Source organism: Dromiciops gliroides, chromosome 3 (assembly GCF_019393635.1).
Source record: "Dromiciops gliroides isolate mDroGli1 chromosome 3, mDroGli1.pri, whole genome shotgun sequence".
Classification (NCBI taxonomy): domain Eukaryota; kingdom Metazoa; phylum Chordata; class Mammalia; order Microbiotheria; family Microbiotheriidae; genus Dromiciops; species Dromiciops gliroides.
In genome coordinates, this window is record NC_057863.1 from 375,548,525 (window position 1) to 375,571,214 (window position 22,690).

At 35.8% G+C, this 22,690-nt stretch overlaps 1 protein-coding gene across 1 annotated transcript in view; it reads right to left on the reverse strand.

Annotated features, from left to right (window-relative positions):
• Positions 1-22,690, reverse strand: part of THSD7B (thrombospondin type 1 domain containing 7B) — a 1,126,956-nt gene that overhangs the window by 709,853 nt on the left and 394,413 nt on the right. The window contains exon 5 of the mRNA XM_043994926.1: positions 15,989-16,158. Within this exon, the coding sequence (XP_043850861.1) occupies positions 15,989-16,158 (170 nt within the window). The remainder of the gene's footprint in view (positions 1-15,988; positions 16,159-22,690) is intronic.

The window sequence follows — 22,690 nt, forward strand, 5'->3', positions numbered from 1 at the left end:
CCAATCTCTGTCTAAAAATCTCCAGTGGAGTAGAACTCATTACCAACTGAGGCAATCCAGTCGACCTTTGAACAAATCACACATAAAAGAGTTTTTGTTTGCTTGGTTAAAAAAAAAAATTAATGTAGCTTTCTCTTTACAATTTTCACGTATCATTACTAAATCTACCCTTCAGGACTAGCAGAAAAATACTAATGACCTTTCCATAGGAAAACCTTTCAAATATGAATACTATCATATCCATCCTAAATTGTATTTTCTCCAATCTGAACACCTTCACTTCCTTAAACCAGCTATAACACGTTTACGATGCCTACTCCTTTCACCATCCTAGTCCCCTTCCTTTGGCCGTATTTTAATCTATAAGTATGTTTCCCCAAACTTGGTTCTTAGAATTAAAACAATACTTGAGATATGGCCTGATGAGAGAAGAGCACAGTAGTACTAAGCAATTACTTCATTACAGATGTTTGTTGCTAACTATTCTTATTATGTTGTCTCCATTAATGTATCCTAGGAATATTTTGTTTTATAATTTTTATCCTGAATACCATGGACTCGTTTGGATATCAAAATCTATACTAAAATCTCCATATCTTTTTCCAAAAAACTATTGTCTAATGAAGCCTCCTCCATTCTGTACTCTGGCCCCATGACTAGAGCTTTGGAATTTAATAAGATGACATTATTTTTATTTGAACCAGCTGAGTGTTTTTTAGGTTGTAAAAATCTTTAAAGACTCTGACCTCATCATCCAGTGAGCTAATTGTATCTCTCAGCTTTGGGAGGTCTGAAAATTTGAGAAGCACGTCATCTTTGCCGTCATCCAAGTCCTTGATACACATGCTGAGCATGAAAGGAACAAGAACAGATTCCTGAAGCCATCCTCTCAAGGCCTCCCTCCAAGGTGACATTTAAGTTATAATGACTCAGCTAGTCTGGAGCTCACCGAACTCTATAATCATCTAACCACAATCTCTCTATATAGCATGCAAACATAGTATGATTTTTGTAAAATGTTTTGCTGATCACTATGTATTTTGTACCTGCATATTGCTGCAATCTAATAGTCTAGTTTGGTTTTGATATTTTAATATAGCAGTTCTCAAATTTTTTGGTATTAGGAAGCCTTTAAACTCTTGAAAATTATTGAGGAATCCAAAAAGCTTTTGTTTATAACAATTTTATCTCTTGATAGCTACCATATTAGAAATTTCAGTATCTTAGTATGATTTTGAAAATAGTCATGACCTCATGGACTCCAAGATTCCCAGCCCATAATTTGAGTACTGCTGCTTTAAAGTATCTATGACCTCTTTGATGAGGGTATTAACTTCAGGCATACAGATTAGAAAATATCCATACCTTCTTATCTTGTGGGACTCTTATCCCTGCCTTCTCATATATCTTCCACAGGAATCCTATCCAGTGTTCTAGGGGCCCTTCTGCAGGTTCTTTGAACATTTCAGAGATGGCAATGAAACATTCAGTTAGGCCATTTATCCTTCTTTGCTCTTGGCCCATGACTGGACCATCTTTCCCCCATTCAGTTATGTCTCTGATGGCATGCTTAATGCCACTCTCTTGAGCAATTATTGATAATTTCATTTGGTATTAGTTTTTTAACTGCCAAAATGAATGTGCATTTAGTCTTGATACAATCATGATGACTCTTGAGGCTGATCACTGCTTCCCTTTTTAAATGTTAGCAAGGTATCCTTTTCATAATAATGTGGTTTAGAATTTTGCCAGGAATAGGACTCAAGCTCATCAGCATCACTTACAATCAACTAATCAATCAACATATATTGATTATGTACTTCCTATGTATCAGGAACTATGCTAAGTACAGGTAATACAAAAAAAGAGGCAAAAACAGTCCCTTACATCAAAGGCATTATATTCTAGTCAAGCAGCTAATATGTAAATAATTTGGTAAATACAAGATAAATTCAGAGTAGGTGGAGGGAGGGGTAAGCTCAGGAGGAGAGGAAAAGTTATAACTTCTGGGAGGAAAAGGAAAATTCCTAGTGGAAAAGATAGAATTTGAGCTGTCTTGAAGGAAAACAGCTGTTCTAAAAGGCAGACATGAAAGAGGCAGAATATCCCAGGTATGAGGGGATAGCCAGTACAGTAGCATAGAGAACAGCAAGTAGATAGATATGGCTGGATCATAAAGTATTTGAAAGAAAGCAAAATCTAAAGAAGACTAGAAAGGTACAAAAGGGACATATAGAAAAGAGCTTTAAATTTGAAAGGACTTTATATTGATCATGAACATAATTGGTAGACACTGGAATCTCTTCGGTATGGGTATTTTGTTTGTTTTCTTTTCTTTTGGCAGGGGAAGAAGCAGGTTTACCTGGACAAACCAATATTTTAGGAAAATTACTTTGGCAGAATGAATTAGAATGAGGAGAGTAAATGCAGGGAGACCATTCAGAAGACTACGGCAATAATCCAATCAAGGGGTGATGAGATTCTGAAATAAGGTAATATGAGTGTGAGTTAAGAGAAGGGGATATTTACACAAATGTTGTGAAGGATGATTAGATTTGAAAACTGATTGAAGTAAGAAGTGTGAGGGATCAATGAGTTCTATTTTGGATGCCTACCAGATACCCTGTTCAAAATGTTCAAAAGGATGATGGGGGACTGGAAATCAAGAGTGAGACTAAGGATAAACATATATATATATATATATATATATATATATATATATATATATATATATATATATATATATATATATATAGACATCATCTGCATAGAGATGATAATAAACTGCAGGGAGCTGATGAGTTTATTAAAGGATAATATTGAGAGAAGAGATGAGATCACTGGACAGAGACATGAAGGATACCCATAGTTACTGGTTATAACATGGCTGAATAACAATAGAGACTAAGAAGTCTCAGGTCAGACAGGTAGGAAGAGAACCAAGTGAGAGCAGTCATAAAAACCCAAGGAGGAAAGAGTATTCAGAAGAAAATGGAGCCAATAGTGACAAATGCTGCAGAAAGGGAGAGGGATAAAGAAAAGACCATTAGCTTTGGCCATTAAGGGATCATTGGTAACCTCTTTATTTTTTTTTTAATTAGGATATTTGAGCTTCTAGCAGGCTTGTGACACCCTCATATTCTCCATGATCTTATCTACTACCAATTGTGTCAATCTAATTGTTTTGCTTATGAATGCTTCTAGGATTTACATTGTGATAATCAATGACTGCTTCTCTTGCTGATTTACTCCCATAATTATGATCCATATAATCAAAGGAGTATCCCAGGTAAAAAGATTAGTAGTGAAATATATTTTTCTTGGCCTATTATAAACTGCCATCAGATTTTCTGCTATTAATCAACAAAGGTTAATTATCCTTTAGATATTTTTTCTATTCTTCTCAGTATAAAGCAAATAGAAATGTTGAAATTCTATTCCTATAATTTATTTTTTCTGCTGCAAGATTAATTTAAGCATCACTATTTAGAATCTCCCTATACCCAACAATCGCATATACAAACCAACTCCCTGATTTTACTTCAACCTCCTGACATAAGTGAAAATGGAGAACACATTTTAACAGCCACATGAAGGGAGGTTTTTTCTGTCTAAATGATCATGTAATGGGAATTTTAATCATCTCCTAAGCAACTGACTAAGTAGTTTGTTCAGGCTTTGAATCAAATGACATGATTTCAAATATCAAAAGTACTCCATCACTGAGATAAGGTATGAAATTAAGGACATAACCATCCATGAAGGTTTTTATTAGGACATTTTCATGTTTATATCTTTATCCAACCCTTATTATCAAGAAGCTTTGTTCTATAATAGAGGGATGGTCAGCCTTAGAGTGAGAAAGGTGGTTTTGTCATGACTCTGATACACACTAGCTGCATGACCATGGACAAGTCATTTAAATTCTCAGTATCCTAAGCAACTCTTCAATTGTAAATGGATATGTTACCAACTACATTGGTAGAGAGAATTGCTACACTAGGATTTCTCCTTCCAAGATTAGCTATGTTCCACCATCCATCCCTTCCTAACTCATACATATTGAACTCATTATCTTTTTTCCCTTCTTCCTAACTTTCTTATTAATGTGTTTGGTACCACCATTACAGTAACCCAGGTTTGCAACATAGGTGTTTTACTCAAATTATCATTCTTTCTCCCCCCATATACAAAGCAGTGGTCAAGTCATATCTTTCCTATCTTTGTAACATCTCTCAGATATTTCCTGTTCACTCCTCTGACATCACCATCACCCTACTTCAGATTCAGTGTTTTATTAAACCTGGACAATTGCAATAGCCTTCTGGTTTGTACCCCCGCCTCAAACTTCTTCCCATTGTATCTTCCAATCCACTGTCAAATTGATCTTTTGAAAATGAAGGTCTGACAATATAACCTCAAAGCTGTATCCAGCTTTGACTTTGGTAAACTGGCCTTCTTTCATTTTTCATCCTAGTTTCACTATTTGGATGTGAAACCTGCTAAATTGTCTCACAACAAGAGCTGTTCTTTCAGGTCTACTGGATATTATGTTGTCCATAAGCATGCATTAGTACATTCCATGTATTAATGGTGAATGGAATCATCTTCACAAAATTTTTTCCTATAAAGAAGGTATAATAATGGATATACAAATTTATTCCCCCAATAGGCAGCAGGCATAATCCTTCTACTCCCTGTACCACTTCAAGCTCTGAGGAGGGGAAGGGGAATAGATTTATAGTTTAGCTTGGTTTCTATAGTGCACAGTCCCAGTTCCAAGTCTTTCTTATGTCACAGGCATTCTGTATTCTCAGGGTTTACATACTAAGATGGTAGGCTGCTGTACCGCCCTACCTTCAGTCCTGAGCCCAAGGTCACCATGGCTAACACCCATAATATTAGAATTATTAAAACCAATTTAACACATCACAATAATGGCACCAAAAGACTATAGAGCTGACCCAAACTGAATCTGATTCAGAAATAAAACTCAGAGATCAAGCAATTATGAATTTTTAATCCCTTTTTCTGTGCATTATCCTTTTTCAATACATTGTCAATCAATTGACCAGGTATTACATGAGTATCTACTATATGCCCAGGACTCTATGTTTGTGGCTGGCAAAAATGGACATGCACACATACATACACACACACAAACACACACACACTAACCCCATTTCCATCTCTATCTCTGAATATGGCAATCAAATCAATCCATTTCTTCTAGAAAGCGCTGCCCTATGAATCAACTCATTATTTAAAATCAAAATTCCATTTCCTGACCATTGGGTGCCATGTCCTCCTTTATAATGTATCTTCCTTAAGGATAGAGATTGCCTCATTTTTCTTTTACCAGTACACTCAGGACTTAGCACAGTTCCTGCCATATAGTAAGTACTTAATAAATGGGGTTTTTTTATTCATTCATTCATTCCAAACACTTCACAAATACTAAACATTGAAAATCAAAGAGTAACAGGAAAAATTAGTACATATATGCCAAATAAGTCATGTTACCAATGATATTTGAGAAGAGATGTGGAAAAATATTTCAGAATTACATATGATTGGAAAAAAAAAAGGTGGGCTTGTTGTATATGGTTAATGAATAGATTGGCAACCTCTGGGGTACATTGGTACCTTAGAGATACTACCAAAACAAGAGTAGAAGCAAGGAAAGACTTATATGAACTGATGCAGAGTGAAGTAAATAGTACCGTAAAAACTCACTCACTCTCTCTCTCTCTCTCTCTCTCTCTCTCTCTCTCTCTCTCTCTCTCTCTCACACACACACACACACACACACACGTGCGCACACACACTAAACGACAATGAAATTGGAATGAAATTGGAAAAAAAAACACCAGAAAACATTAAAAATGAATGTTATAAAATTACAAAGAACAAATGTGGCCCCAAAGAAGAGCTACAAAAATATACCTCTTCCCCACTCCTTTGCAGAAATTAGAAGTACGCAAGTATGAAAAATTACATAGATTTTCAGACTTTTTAAAAAAATGTATCAATTAGTGTTTTTTAATTCTCTTTTCCCTTTATTTTCTTCTAAAATATATCATTTGTTAAATCAGATGGCTTTCTGGAAGGGAAGGCAGGATATTGGGAGACATTTTGACTATATAAAAATAAAAGCTGTTAGTAAAATTTTATTTCGAAAAATTTAAATAGACAGCACACTAAATGTAGTTTCCATTTGGGGGAAAGGGCCAGATGGTCCAGCCTTCATTACCCTCCCAGCTTGGCATCTGATTTTCTGGACTTCAGAACCATGACTCAGCTGCAATCTTACTGTGGAACCTTCCTCAGTACCTTGGATTGAGGACATTTATACCTCAGAAATTGTCAAACATCACAAACCAGGGCTTGATTTATTGTTTTCCTGATTGTCTAGACTTAAGAAAGTGAAAAAGAAATGTTACTAAAGCAGATGAAATTTTAAAATGTACTATGTGCATTTTTTAATGGAAAGCCTGTTGTTAAATATTTACTGGCATGCCCCTTCATACAGACTTCTCATTCTGTTGTATCCCTTTACCATGCTGGCTCTCTCCTGTCTTTGGTGAGTTCCTCCATTCTGAGAAGAGTTCCAGGCCAGCCATCCTTCATTTCCTTGCTGGCTACTCTTCTGAGTTTGTGAACTTCAACACTATTCTGAGGGAAACTAATATCATGCTTTATATTAATAATCATCTATTAATTTGTGAGCCATACTTTTCCCTCCTACTTTTGTAAAGACCCGTCCCCAGAAAAGACAAGTCAATCTCTGAAGGGCATTGACCCAGTAATGTGATTACTTGGAGCCTCCAAGGCATCTGCTTCTACCTAGTTTGGGCTGCACCCCACCCAAATGTGACCCTCCCTGACTTTTGTATACTCAAAAGAAGCCAAATTGAGCTGGACCACTCAGCTAAGAGAGATTCTAGTGTCCTTGGTCCCTTCACTGGAGTTTGGGGAAGCCTGACTCGTGAAGGAGAAATGAAGCCAGAGATCCTGATCAAGAATGGTTTTATTTGCCCAGATTTCTCAAGGCTGCTAAAACTCATGACCAGACCACGTTTCTCTTCCTGTAAAAAAAGGAAATTAAAATTTAAATGAACCCTGCCTTTATTTTCTTTGATTGGTGAGACAGATCACTGACAATCAATTTATTCATTATTGACTGGCCTAATGAATAAATTAATTTTTAATACATGGAATTTTTTTTCCCAGAATTTCATATACCACAATGCCCTCCTGTGGATACTTTCATCTCCCCCATTTTTCAGCTCCTTTTTGTGTGTTGTCTTCCTCCATTAAAATGTAAGTATCTTGTAGACAGGGAGTATCTTTGTTTTTTTGCTTATATTTGGATCCTCAGTATTTAAAGCACAGAGTATAGCATTTAATAACCTTTTAATAAGTGCTAATTGCCTTGTGCTGCTTAGGGAGGATTTGTGCCAAAATATGTCAGAGTCACATATGATGACAAAGCAGAGAAAAGCTAGGAACTCTTTGCCATGTTTAGGAAATCATGGATCACTCGAAATATTAAACATTAGTAGAATCAGATGAATTTACTATCTATAATATCCTCCTTCCCTCCGCTAAAGTGGCATTGTAGAACTTCATTGTGATTTGGGCTTCACTCTGGTTTCTGAAAGGCTTGCCAACAGAACACAAGCTCTAACAGGTCCTACTATGTTTACAAACCTTGGAGTACTGGCTTAGCAAAGAGATCATTTTTTGATATTTAGAAAACCATTCTCACTAAATGTGGACAGGTGCAACATCAGAAGTTTGATCATGAGGTAATGATTAAAAAAAAATGTAACAACTCATGAAGAGCTTCTGTATAAGCATCTATGTCAAAAGAAGAAATAACCACAATCTATGATAGTCTGGATCATTTGAAGAAGTTATTTCCCTCTTCCTCCAATTCACTAAAAGAGACTCAAAAAGGAATCATGGGAAATCCCTGACAAGTGGTAATTAACCGAACTGAAATAAAAATTCGTAGTCTCAGTATTAAACCCAAATTGTGGTGATTAAACCAACATCAAGCCAACTTTTATATCATGATATTTATGTTTTCCTCTGAGACATTAATGATATTAATTATTTGAAAAATTAAAACTAAGTGGAAAGGAAATATTTAAGCAAAAGCTAGATGACTGCTTGTCAAATGAATGAGAGACAATTCTTTTCCAGGTTTAACCTAGATAACCACTAGTTCCATTCAAATAGAAGATCCTTTGAAAGAAAGCCTAATTCATAAGATACATATTTGCTTCTTAATCACATTTATGAATTTCTTTACATTTTCCTTCTTCAGAATGTGGGACAACTTAAAATTAGACTATGGGGTATGCTACAATGGAAAAACAACAACAAAACAAAAACAAAAAACTGGCTCAGCTATTTGATAAAGGAAAATTCTTGTTGGGTAGTTTTGTTTGCTTGTTGTTTTTAAATACAATAAGAGTTTTCCAAAACTGATTAGCTATTTAAAAGTCATCTTTACTAAATTCCAAGTGTGCTAAATTCTAAAATTAAATGGTTGGGTTTTATAGCAATTGAATCCAAGAATTTCTGCATTTTGTTTTTGTGCTTTCATTACTGGTGTGTTAGCAAGAGAAAGGGTGAAACATATTCAAATTTTGCCTCCTTAATTGGGTAAACACTGTCTTGTGCTTTGTGATGACAATTCAGTTGTTCTTTTGAGGTTTACAATGGTCCCAGAAGAAACTCTCAAGTTGATATGGCATATGCTGAAGCATATTTGTGATGATAATAATGAGATGCAAAACAGCTAATAGGAAAAGTATATGATGTTATTCAACAAGAGAAAAAATTCTGATGATCTCTCTTTTCATGAAAGCTATATAAAACCTTTGATAATCAATAGAGATAAGTGACATTATGCTTTTAATGGGGTTTTCATTGAACTGTATCATTTGCTGCATTAAACTTCCTTGCCTATTTAGCTTACTTTACTAAATCATGTGCAAGTGTATCTATAATTGTTAAAATGATGTTAAAGTATTTATAACTGTGCTCTCATCTGGAATCTGGGGACCTAGGCTTTGAATCAGGTCGCTACTAACTAGCTGCCCTGGGACTCAGTTTCCTCAGCTATAAATGGGTATAGTATTCTCTAGCCTACTAAAAAATCAGCTGTGAGGATTATGTCATGGGGTGCAGAGCACCCCAGAAGTTCTCTGGGACACATCAAGGAACCTTCTCCTGGTCTCCCTTACCCTGGGGAGATAAGTTTGGGTGTGGCTGCGGCCTTTGCATTCTGAAGAGGGATCTGTAGCCACCCCTCACCCAATTCCTCCAGCTACCACCAGTGGGGGATGGTCCACCTTCACTAAAGGAACTTTCCACAGGCAGATGGTCCACCCCCATCAGGCCTCTATAAAAGTACTTTCCAGTCTCCTGTTCGAGGAGATTTGGTACCTCTGAGCCATGTGCTTTATGCCAATCTCCCCATGAAAGTCCAAGGATTTCTTTCATGGTTTCCCTCCCCGCACCCTTCCCTTCCCTTCCTCCTAAATAAACTACCACCTTATTCTAACTACTTTTGTGTGCAAGAGGATGTAATTCTTTAAAGAGGAATTCCCAAGAACCCCAACCCCTAACAAACCTGTACCCCATTTCCCACCATTACAATTAAATGGTAAAATATAAGTGAAAATGTTCTGAAAAGTTATGCATGAATACACAGTTGGTTTGAGGGTTTTTGTCATGTTTTGTTTTACTCTATCTGGGAGCTGGGCTAGGTGTTCTATCAATCCCCAATAAAAGTATCATATTGAATTCCACTGAACTGGTAGAGAATGTTTCTACAGACCAGCTCTTGCCTATTTTCTTTTCCCCACCTGAATCCAAAGAATTTAACAACTAAAATGATAGCAAAAAATAGCAATGGGTTTGTTCTTTCTAAGGTGCAAGGTATCCCATCACCTTCCTGGACTTCTTGCAACTTTACCCTTCTCCATGACATTTGAATCATAGGATTAAGGGCTGAAAAAGAACTTAGTGCTCACCTATCTAAAACTCAAATTTTAATAGAGGAAATTGAAGCTAAGAGATACTCAGCAAAGCCATATGTTCTGCGATACACATATGGGTCACTAATTGGTTCCACCAATTCATTTGGAATTTGGTCGGAAAATAGGAGATACAATTGCATGTTGGGAAGATGTAGTATGTTTTGAGAATTTGAGGACTGACATAGATGATAGGTTGAATTATTCCTTTGCTAGGTTATAGGAATATTTCGATCTGGGGAGAAAAATAAAGACAAAGGAAATAAAAAGGCAAAGCAAAACCTTCTAGTCTTTTTGGATTCATCTTTATCCAACAGGTTACCTATTTCTTAGCTATATCATCTCCTGTCTAGTAATCATGCCTTGTCCCCTCTTCTCTCATCAGTCAGTCAATCAACTAGCATTTATTAAAACTCTACCATATTCTGGGAATTGTGCTAAGCTCTGGGAATACAAAGAAAGGGGGTGGGTTCATAGTCTCTTATGGGAGACAAAATGCAAAAACCTGTGTATAAACAAGATAAATATAGAATAATTTGCAAAAATCTCAGAGGGAAGACACTAAGTGCTTTTAAGTGGGACTAGGAAAAGTTTATCTGGAAACTTCTAGACTAGACATTTCCAATTTCCTAGTTGTTTGACATCTCTATGACTGTGACCTCAGAGACAAGAAACCTATCAGATGTTCCTGAGCACATCCCTTCCTCCTTATGAAACACTCAAATGGTATTGATGCTGAAATCTTCAACACCCAAACTGATTATAGAACTAACCTAATCCCACAACTGAATGAGTTACCTGGAAGCCTAAACTGTTGTAGGCTCTCCTCCTCATCTCCTCCAATATACTGCCCCCTCCATCATTCCCATTCTCTCATTTTTCTTCACTCTCTGCCTTTCTACTAGTTGTTTCCCCACTTCCTACAAATATGTGTATGTTTCCTCAAAACACCCTCACTTCGAACCTCAGATCTTTCCAACTCCCAGCATGTGTCTTTCTTTTTTGTGGCTAAAGTCTTTGAGCAGGCTATCTACAGTAATTCCTCTTCCACTCACTCTATTCTAATCTCTCTACAATAAGGTTCTGACCTCATAATTCAACTAAAACTTCTCTCTCTAGACTTATCCAAGTGGTTTTTTAATTCACAATTCCAAAGACATTTCTCAATCTTCATCTTTCTTGATCTCTCTTCAGTCTTTGAAACTGTTGATCACCCTCTTACCTTAATACTCACTTCTCTCTAGGTTTGGGGATAACTATTTTCTCCTCATTTTGCTCCTAATATCTGACTGCTCCTTTTCACTCTACTTTGCTGGATCTTAATCTAGATTATACCCACTAACCATCAGTGCCCCAAAGGACTCTGACCATGGCCCTCTTTTCTTCTTGCTCTAAACTATTTAACTTGATCTGATCAGCTCTCATGGATTTAATGATTGTTTCCATGCTGATGACTGTCAAATCTATTTACCATGCCTAACCTCTTTCCTACCTTCAATTTTTCATCTCCAAGTATCTATCAGACATTGTGAACTAGATATCTTATAGAAATCTTAAACTCAACATGTCTAAAACTGAACTCATTATCTTTCCCCACTAAACTCTCCCTTCTCCTCCCAGTACTCTAGGCTTACAATCTAGTTATCATTCTCAACTTCTCACTATCTCTCACCTCCCATATCCAATCTGTTGCTAAGGCCTATTGATTTCATCTTTATATCTCCTCTGATACTGCCATTATCCTGGTACAGGCTCTCATCTCAACCTGCTTGGACTATTGCCAATTGTCTGTTGGTTGGTTAGCCTGCCAAAATTCTCTCCCTACTCTGTCAGGGATGGGTAATGAGGAATCTCTGAACTCAGGGAGCAAAGTTCACTTATCAAGATTAAAGGCTCTGCCCCTTAATCCCCTCCAAAAATTTAGTAGGCTTAGTCAATTCCTCCTATTACCTAATACCCTAAGAAGTCAAGGGATTTAGGATGGAGTATTTGTTTATATAACAATATTATCAAGGACCTGTATTAGAGATAGCATAGGAAGAACAACAAAAAATATAGGAGGAGGGAAGGTAGTTATGTTCATTTTTATAAGCTTATGCTTGTGTGCAGTTAAGTTTAGGTGTAGGTGGTTAAAATTATACATCTATGAGTAGGGGAATGGACATGAGCTTAGGTGGATTGAAAAAGATGCAACGTAATAAACAAACAAGCAAACAAAAAAAAAAAACAGAAAATTTTGATCTATATGAAAGTTCCTGTTATGAAGGAAACTTTTGAAAAACGATGAATTCTATAGAAGATGGAAGCAAGATATTATGTATGCCTCCTGGAAAAACTAAACCACTTCTAATCTAGAAAAGCATTATAGGACAGAAGCTAGATGGTACAGTGCTTAAAGCACTGGCCCTGGATTGAGGAGGACCTGAGTTCAAATTGACCTCAGACACTTGACACTTACTAGCTATGTGACCCTGGGCAAGACACTTAATTCTCATTGCCCTGCAAATAAAAGAAAAAAAAAAAAGAAAATCATGATAGACTCTTAGTGATTTGAATTCCATGAATGTGACAACAATGTGGGGATAAATAGGAACAATCCCCACAGGTAGGAATCTCTTTTCCCAAAGTCTATTCTCCCCACTACAGAAGAAAGGGAGAAAACAAACAAACACAGCAACAACACCACTGTCCAATTAACCAATATGAATTTAGAATATTGCGTCTTGTTTTTAAACCTCCTATCCCCATAAAAGTGGAGGGTTATTTCCATTAGGGCACAAAGTAGTCATATAATACTAAAAAGTAAAAAGAATCAAAAGATCCAGAATCAAAATCCAGTTCTTCTAACAATATTGGACAAGTGTTTTTGTTTTGTTTTGTTTTTCCTTTGTGAGTCAGTTTCATCATCTATAAAATGGGAGCAATATTCTTTTTACCTACCAATAATTTGCTTTCCTTGTCAATTGCATCATACTCTACTACATATAATTATTATTATCATTACTAGTCAGAGGAATTCTGTTTTGTGACTATAGACCACATGGCCTCACATAACTCCATAAGGCCATTGTTAATGTTATTAATGGTAACAGTAACAACAATAGTAGTATTGTTGTTATTGCTCCAAATTGTGTTGGTGGACAGTTAATCAAATTCTACTCCATGTCCATAGAGTATATTTTACCTTGAATCCTACATGAACACCTCAGACGATATATGCTACAGCTATGGGTCAATGTACAAAAGTATGTTAAATCAGCACAAATCTATAATTACCACTAAAATAAAAACAAAAACAACAATACCTTATAAAATTGAATACATATATTTGCCAGACATTATTACTATCTCTATGTATGAACAACACAACTAATTTTAAGAAGCCTGAAGAAATGTTTACTGGCCAAAAGACTTGAAGGACTTTTTATAAGTATATTAAAGTTTTGCTAAATGAGCAAGCTTTCAAACTTTAAGTATTTGAACTCATTAATTGAATAATTCTGTCAGTTTTTCCCCATAGCTTTGTGTTTTGTTTTGTTTTCCCAAAAGAATAACATGTGCATTAGAATGAATAATGACATGGAAAACAGGGAGTCTATGTTCTATTCCTAGCCTTTGTCACCAACAATGTGACCTTGGGCAAACCAATGCCTCACTGGATTTTGATTTCTTCATTTGTGATATTGAATAGCTACACTTCTAAAATACCATTCAGAATTTACAATTTCCATATTTTTAAAAACACTTCACTCCTTCAAATCCCAGGAAATGCTATATAATTTTTTTCCTCCCTGAGAATGATGGAAGCTTCAAGAAAGAATAATATAGGCACATGCTTCTTTGTACGTTCTAGGCAAAAGTGGGATGGTGGGTGAACTACCAACTAATAAAACAATGCTATTTTTTACATACACCTGCATCTGTACTTGCAAAAACATAACAGGCAAAAATAACATTCATTAAAAAAAAGATTGTTTTTGTTTCCTTTAAATCTAATTTACCCCATGGTTAATTCAAGAACAACACAAAGCAACTCAGGAAAATAAGCAAACAAAAATTCTTAGGTATAAATAGTTCCATTAGCTGAAAATTGACAGTTCAGGTGAAACATTTATGTTATTAAGATACCTGTTGATTCTTGGGTAGGTCTTCTTCCTCCCAGAATCCTCAGTCAATATGCCATTCACAAGGCATAGCCTAAGTTAGTTTGGAGAACTTTATCTCCCAGTAAATCATAGGCTGATGGAATTTTAGCCACAGTAATTTTCAAAAAATATCTACTAATTTATAAGGTATTGCTATTTCCTAAGCTGGATGGAGTATTCATACCAACAAAATGACAAAAAAGATGGCTTTTGAAATATTTAAGTGTACAAATATAAACACAGTTAACATTTATGTTTCTCTAACATGGCACAGTGGGTAGTTTTGAGCCTAGAGTAGGAAGTCCTAAGTTTCCCTCTGAACTCAGACACTAGTTGTGTGACTCTGGGCAAGTTATCTGACCTCTGTCTGCCTCAGTTTTCTCAACTGTATAATGGGCATAATAATAGCATCTTCCTCCCAGGGTTGTTGTGAGAATTAAATGAGATGGTATTTGTACAGCCCTTAACAGTGTCTGACATGTCAGACACTAGCTCAATTAATGAGTTCAAATTCTTAAACCTAAAATTTGAAAGCTTGCACATTTAGCAAAACTTTAATGTACTTATGAAAAGTGCTTCAAGTCTTTTGGCCAGTAAACATTTCTTTGGGCTTCTTAACATAAATTGTGTTCTTTATAAATAGAGATAGTAATAATGTCTGGCAAAGATATACATTCAGTTTGATAAAATAAAATGTTGTTATTTTAATGGCAATGATAGATTTGTGCTGATTTATCTTACTTCTGTGCTTTGGCCCATTTGTGCCTGCGTCATGTATTGCATCTGAGGTGCTTATGTAGGATTTAAGGTATGATACACTCTGTGGCCATGGAATAGAATTTCATTAACTGACCACCACCACAATCATGAACAGTAACAACAACAACACTACTACTATTGGCACTGTTATCATTAATAACAATAAAAAACAATGGTCATGTGGGGTTGTATGAGGCCATGTGGTCAATAGTCATGAAACGTAATTCCTCTGACCAGTAATGATAATAATAATTATGTGTAGTAGAATTAATGTAGTAGAATATGATGCAATTGACAAGGAAAGAAAACTATTTGTAGGTAAAAAGAATATTACTCCCATTTTATAGATGATGAATCTGACTCACCAAGGAAAAAGCACTTGTCCAACATCGTTCCCTCCTCTTCCTGCTCCACAGTTATGAATAAATAAACCTACAAATATTTATTAAGTACTTACTATATAATAGACCTTATGTTAAGTGCTAAGAATACAAAGGAAAAGTCTCTGTCCTCAAAGTTCATATTCTGATGGGGAAGGAGACATGAAAATTGGCATATTATTATGTATACATATATTACAGCACTCTCTATATTTATGCATACATACATACAAGCATGCCAAATAGATGAATGGTAAACTTAGAAGGTAAACACTAATAGCTCCTTATGATAAGCACCATCTAAATGTTTTTAAAATTATATTATTTTATTATAGAATATTGCATTATTGTATATTATAATATTTTATTACCCTCTAAAAAAACAATAAAAAGTTTTGTTTCCTCACAAGATTGCCAACTCCCATTCTTGTGAAGATTCAATAGCGTATTAATAACCTTGTCTTTAAAGTCAGTTGTTTACATGGATTGACGTTGGGCAATTTGTTGAACTTCTTTGCCATTTGTGTCCCAGACTTCATTAAGGTAATGTGAGAAGCCTAACATGGGGGATTGGGGAGGGGGTCCTAAAATACTTTACTTAACATTGTCTATGGAAAACATATGTAGGACAAAGGGACCACTTGCATACCTTCCTTTGATGGCTGTCCTGAAGACTCTGGAGTACTCTGGGCACAGTACAATTCCCGAGTTTGAATCCCACCTCCACAGAGGGGTCCAGTTGTATGCCAGTGGGGATCTTGCTGCTCCAGAAGAAGAGTGACTTGGCATTCTTTCCATTCAGAGGTCTTCCATGAATATCTATTTGGATTAGATTTATTTTTAAAAGAAGAATAAGGAGTAAGGAAAATTCAAAAATACTTCATCCCTTCCCACAATAAAAGAAAACTTCATGACATGAAATATCCTTAATTCAGTGTTCATTCATGAAGCACTTTTGTAAAATAGTCACTTTTGCCCATTCAATGGAATGTCTACCAGTTTTGAATTCCTTAATCTATCCTGTGCTATAGAGAAAACTTCAAGACTTCAGCATTCTTAGGGCAAAGGATGATTTTGGAAGGTTAAACAGGAGAAAGAAGAAAGAATGAGTGAATCCTTATATATAACCTTTATGAAGTTGTAAAATATCTGGAACTGAATCTGATGTTGGGTGGGACAAGCCTTCACTTCCTCTATACCTGCTTTGCCCCTAAAAGCATAAGTTTTGTGCTAATTCTATAACATAACTAAGAATAGTTGGGGGAAAATATCTAAAGATTCCAGGCTTTTCATTAAAAGTATTAACAAAAAAAATTTAAAAATAAAAGTATTAGCAGAATTCCTTCTGTTTAAATCCATAAGTCTCTCCAAATGTCTGAAGCACTTTTCTGTAAATACACATACTTATGTAATTAAAATTTCTGTGTATGTATACTCACATGTACATGTTTAATTCAAACCTTACTTTCATATGTGTAGGGAACTCAGAGTGTGGAAAAATTCCTCTAAAAATGCAGGTCTATAACTCATCAACAAAAGATAGTTTCAGAGTTTTGCTTAGAGCCCCCAGAAGTTAATTGCTTTGGTCAAGGTCACATGTCTAGTATGTATCAAAAGCAGGAATAACACCTAAGTTTTCTTGACTGCAGCTCCATTCTTCTATCTTCAAATCTCACCTGCCATATAAACACATATAACAGAAATAGATGTGTGTATTTGTGTGCACATATATAATCATTCAACAATCATTTATTAAATGCCTACTATGCGTCAGGCACTGTGCTAAGCTCAGAGGATACAAGCAAAGAAAAAAGGCATTCCCTACTCAAGGAGTTCACAATGTATACATGTATGTTGATATATAGATAATTATCTGCTCATATTAAGATATAAAGAAGGTGAATTATGTTATACATATATTAATATGAAGAGATAATTGCCAAGTGTTTAGCCTTCTTGCATTTGGAAATGCTGTTATACATGTATTAAAATATGTTAGTACTGTATCACTCTTTAAAATTCATCGGTATTTTTTAGACAATCTGTCATTCTGTCATTTAATCTTCAAACCCACATGGGAGGTATGTTCCTTTAGTTTATTACTAGTAAAGAAACATACACACACACACACAAAAAAAAAAAAAACAAGGAAAAAAACAATAAAATCTGTGCACAATAAGCAAGAAATAAAGGAGCACTCACAATACAGCTTCCATACCGAGGGAATTCTTTCAGACAGAATTTTCTTTTGTGGATTATTACAACATTTCTCAACCCTAGTATTAATATAACCCTGCAGCATTCACATAAAGACCAACAGACTCATTAACTTCAGGAACAATAAACAAATAACTAAGAAGCCTTCTCAAATCTGTTGTCATATTGTGGATGTGAAATACAAAAATCCTCTCGGTTTTTAGTTGTTTAAAACCACAGGACACCACACAGGCAAAATGAGCATGGGGCTGTAAGCCCTCAGGCCTTGTAGAATCAGAGTGAAACTAATGGAAATTGGGTAGCAGACCTAGGAAAATCAAGGAATGAATCTAATACAGTAGAATCATAATGCAGGTCAAATCTTCTTACATCAAATACCATCTCAATAAAGAGACGTGTATAATAAAGATGTCTAAATTCCAGTCAATGGCCCATTTATTTTGAGACATATTTATGACTGCAAAATCCCAGTATAACAAAAGGATAGAGACAATAACTTGAAGTTTGCTCTAATGGGATTGGGCTAATATATGCTTCCTGCTTCTTCCTGGCACTACCAAACAAGGCTTTGAAATTAATCACCAGATTCTCACTGTATATAACAATTCTAGCTCAGCCTTTATATACATTTCATCCTATAAGCAAATCTCCACCAATGCAAATTGTGACCTTTAAAAGGAAATGTTATCTGTATGTAGAGAGACAGTGTGGGCTACTGGACAGAAATAAGATGTGCTCTGGGGTTAGGATGAAATGTGCTCATGTCCTTCCTTCGACCTCTCTCAAAATCCAGGAAATTCTTTTAGAAAAGTTGATAAGTTGCCCATCTGCATTAGTAAAGCAAATTCCCTCACCAAGAGCATGGCAAATGGATAAAATCACAGATCTAGACAAAATATATATATATATATATATATATGATATATATATATATAATATATATATATACACACACACACACACACACACACACACACATACAAAGAAATGCATCTGAATTGGCATGGTAAATGGATAAAATCACAGATCTAGACAAAATTTATATATATATATATATATATATATATATATATACATACACACACACACACACACATACAAAGAAATGCATCTGAATTGGCAGCCAAATTTCTGGTAGTCAACCTCACTAAATTTAGCTAGGCTTTGTCTTTAGACAACTTTCAGCTTGGTAAAACCAGATAAAGTTTTTGTTCTGTTTGGATAGTTTTCAAAATTTTATGATTGTTTCCAAGTCAACAGGGTATTGGAGTAAGACTTTTATAAAAGGCCCTTGACTTTTCCATGGGAGGACTCATTCTAAGGATCTACTCCTTTTGAAAAGCAACAGCATTACTTAAGAAGATCCAACCTTTCATTTTTGCACACAAGGAGAAAAATCCCTAGAAGATGTAATGATTGGAATGATGCCACCTACTGGACACTTGCTGTGGGAAAGCTCCACCATGAGGAAATGCCTCAGAGACATTGTGGCTTTGTCAAAGCGTCGGTTCATGGAAAAAAAAAAATCGCCCCCTGGACAAAAACTTTCCTCTCTTCCTTTTCTATATTGTTGTTCACATATTATTAGTTAGCAATAGTTATATTCTTTTTACTGTTCCGTCAAGGAAACATTTTGTTTCTTGAGGAACAAAAGAGGGGACTGTAATGATTGGAATAATGCCACCTACTGGACACTTGCTGTGGGAAAGCTCCACCATGAGGAAATGCCTCAGAGACATTGTGGCTTTTCCTTGGCGTCAGGAAATGACGTTTGCTCATGGGTACTGTCTATCAAGACTACCAGCCAATCAACTTGAGGAGCCTCCTATTTTCTGGGAGGAGACAAGAAGGAGGAGAGGGAGCCTGCGCAGAGAACTCTGGGGCTTTTTGGGTTCCTGACTGGATGGTGGTGGCGACAGAGGACTTCACAGGAAATTTGAGGAAAGATAGGAATGCCAGGCTGTTGGAATTCTGTTCTCAATCTTTTTCTTTCTGTTTTCCAATAAACCCTTAAAAACCTAAACTTGTTTTATCAGTGATTTTAGTCAGTTTCCCCCAAAACTGGGGGAACAGAGTAGAATCCACATTTAGAATCTTAAATTACACAAAGGTGAGACTTACTCAAAGTCACAAAGTCCTAAATGGCAGAGCCAAGATTCAGACTCAAACTTTCAATTCCATATTCCATGTTCTTTCCACTGTAGTATAAATGTGTGCATGTGCTAATAATGTGTGTAGGTATGTATGTGTGTGTGTGTTTCTGGACACTGGGAAAAGAGAAATTTCCCTCTTCCTTTCATGATATAGTACAATAAAGACTGCTCTCTGGTTGGTAGTGTAAGGGGCTAAAATCCTAGCTATGCTGTCTAAAATATCTAATGATTGGTCGCCAATAAATTATAAGCTTTAGCAAGAGTTAGACTTTTAAGCATTTATTAAGGATAATAAGAATTTGGTAAAGAGAGAGAAAAAGGCCTAGATTCATCTATCTACTAAAGGGAGAGCGCATTTCTAGCTGCCTTCTCCACCAGAGTCCTCAGGAAAGAGAGTGAGTTAGTACGCCAGCCTCCCCCTTCTTCCTCCCACAAACAAACGTCACTTCCTGACACCAAAGAAAAGATCCATGGTCCTGCCCTCAGAGGCCCTCTCCTCGCGTTGGAGCTTTCCTACAGTAAGTCTCCAGCAGGTGGCGTCATTCCAATCGTTACAGTAGGCCAGAATTCTCAAAATCTTTATTGGACAAATAGCTGGTTGGGAGATAGTCTCTACAAAACTACCTCCCTCATCTTCAGTACTCTAGATATTTATACCTCAATTAGAATGAAAATAGGAAATATCCCTTGTGCTTATAGGGCAGTAAATGACAAGATAGGTATGGAGACCCAAATGAGTAAAACTGAGAATCTTGTGATTCCCAAAGCAGGGGAAAAGAACAGACAGATAAAGTCAGTCACTTAAAGGGCATTGGAGTACTTAGGTTAAACTGGTCTCTACTGTGGGTAACACTTTTATGCACATAGAAAAGAGATATAAAATTAATGTTCACTACCATACAATTGCACAGTGGCTAGTACACTGGATGTGAAATCAGGAAGATCTGAGTTCACATTTGGCCTCAGATACTTTGTAACTATGTGAGTCTTGGCAAGTAAGTCATTTAACTACAGTCAGCTTTAATTTCCTCAATTGAATAATGGAAATAATAATAGTCCCTATCTCTCACAGGTTGTTGTGAGGCTCAAATAAGATAATATGAAGCACTTAGTACAGTGCCAAGCACATAATAGGCTCTTAATAAATGTTTGGTCCCCCACTATCAAAAATATAGAACTATTTATGATTACAGAGGAAAGGGAGAAAGATAGGAGTACATGATTCCTGTTTGAAGCCTGTAGTAGTAGTAGTAGTAGTAGTAGTAGTAGTAGTAGTAGTAGTAGTAGTAGTAGTTCTGTTTTTAGTTTATATAATAGGAAAGTTATCCTGAGGAGAAAAAAATAGTCACATAGCTCTCTTTATCAAGCCAGAGCTCTGATTCCTCACTAATTACAACAAACTCAGACTCATTGTCTCTTTTTTCATCATTCTCATCATTTAAGCAAATATCTTGTTCCTTTCCTCTGCAAAACACAAGTCCAGAATTAGACTTGACTAAAGTCATATATGATCCCATGGCTATTTTAGTCCTAATATGAGTAATAACCACTTTCCTTGAAGAACAGCTTTATTAATTTTGTGGAATGAAGCATGGGTTTGATGGGGCAGGTTCTCTAAAAATGAAGTTAGTACAGTCCCCAAATCATTAGGGGTCTGTTGCCATTAAGAAGTGGTCCAGAGGGTAAGTGCCTGGGACAAGAGGGATAGGTAATAGTCTTTCCCTTTTTATTTGCACTAACTTGACTTTTATCTGTGACCCAGTGAATGATCAGACTCTAAGGAATCAATTTGTTATAGCCAAGCTCTCAAGAGACAGACTTAGAAACTGAATGAGAAACTGCTAAATTACATCAAGAAATATTATGGCCAAAAAGACCAGAATATGTATATTCATTGTTCTATGCTAAAAATATATTTCAGAAACTAAATCAGGATCAGAGGGTTTCTCAGTGAATAAAGAGTAAGAAGTCAGAGCAAAGGGAGTTGGATGATCCTAAATAATAGTTATTATGCCTTGATGAGTATTGCTTTGCTATACTGAGGCAAAGTGTGGTAATACAAAGGGAACAGAGGTATCTTTTTTATTTTTTTTAATTTTTTTTTTTTAGTAAGGCAATTGGGGTTAAGTGACTTGCCCAGGATCACACAGCTAGTAAGTGTTAAGTGTCTGAGGCCAGATTTGAACTCAGGTACTCCTGACTCCAAGGCCAGTGCTCTATCCACTGCGCCACCTAGCTGCCCCCAGAGGTATCTTTTGATCTTAGATAATTCTTTACCCTATTTGTACCTCATTTCTCTCAGTTTTAAAGTTGGAATAATAATACTTTCATGAGACAAGTTCTGGGCCTATTTTAAGGATCAAGTGATCTGTTGAATATACAGTGGCTTGCAATTCATAAAATGCCACTTAAATATGAATAATTATTAATATAATCACATAATATTGTCAGAAAAGGAATTTTCCTGAGGCACTGAAAAGTTAAGTGATTTGGCCATGACACTCTCACCCACATCTAGTGTGTTCCATAGCAGTCTCTCTCAGGTGCTCCAGACAAACTAGAGTGTTTATGAGGTTGATCAGAGCAGTCTTTCCCTTATTGCATTAAAACTCAATACATTCATGATGAAGCATATTCAATCACATTAGTTTCACTAAAAATATCAATAGTGATATTATAGTGAAAACAAAAAGTGTTTTGTACTATTAGATATTTTTGAAAACATCTTATTTGAAATATGATTTCCTCTTCATCTCATTCTTTTTCATTTTTTTGTTTTGTTTTATAATGTGCATGACTTTCACTATGGTAGTGACATTTAATTTATAAATAAGTAAATGTAAATATATTGAGGGTACATTTTTGACATTTATTTTTTTTTATGGATAGGGGTGCAGGAGCAAAATATGTTGTATGATTCTGCATTTGACCTCATCTTATATCAGTTATATTTTAGTCTCCTTGGTAAGATTTTGGAATCA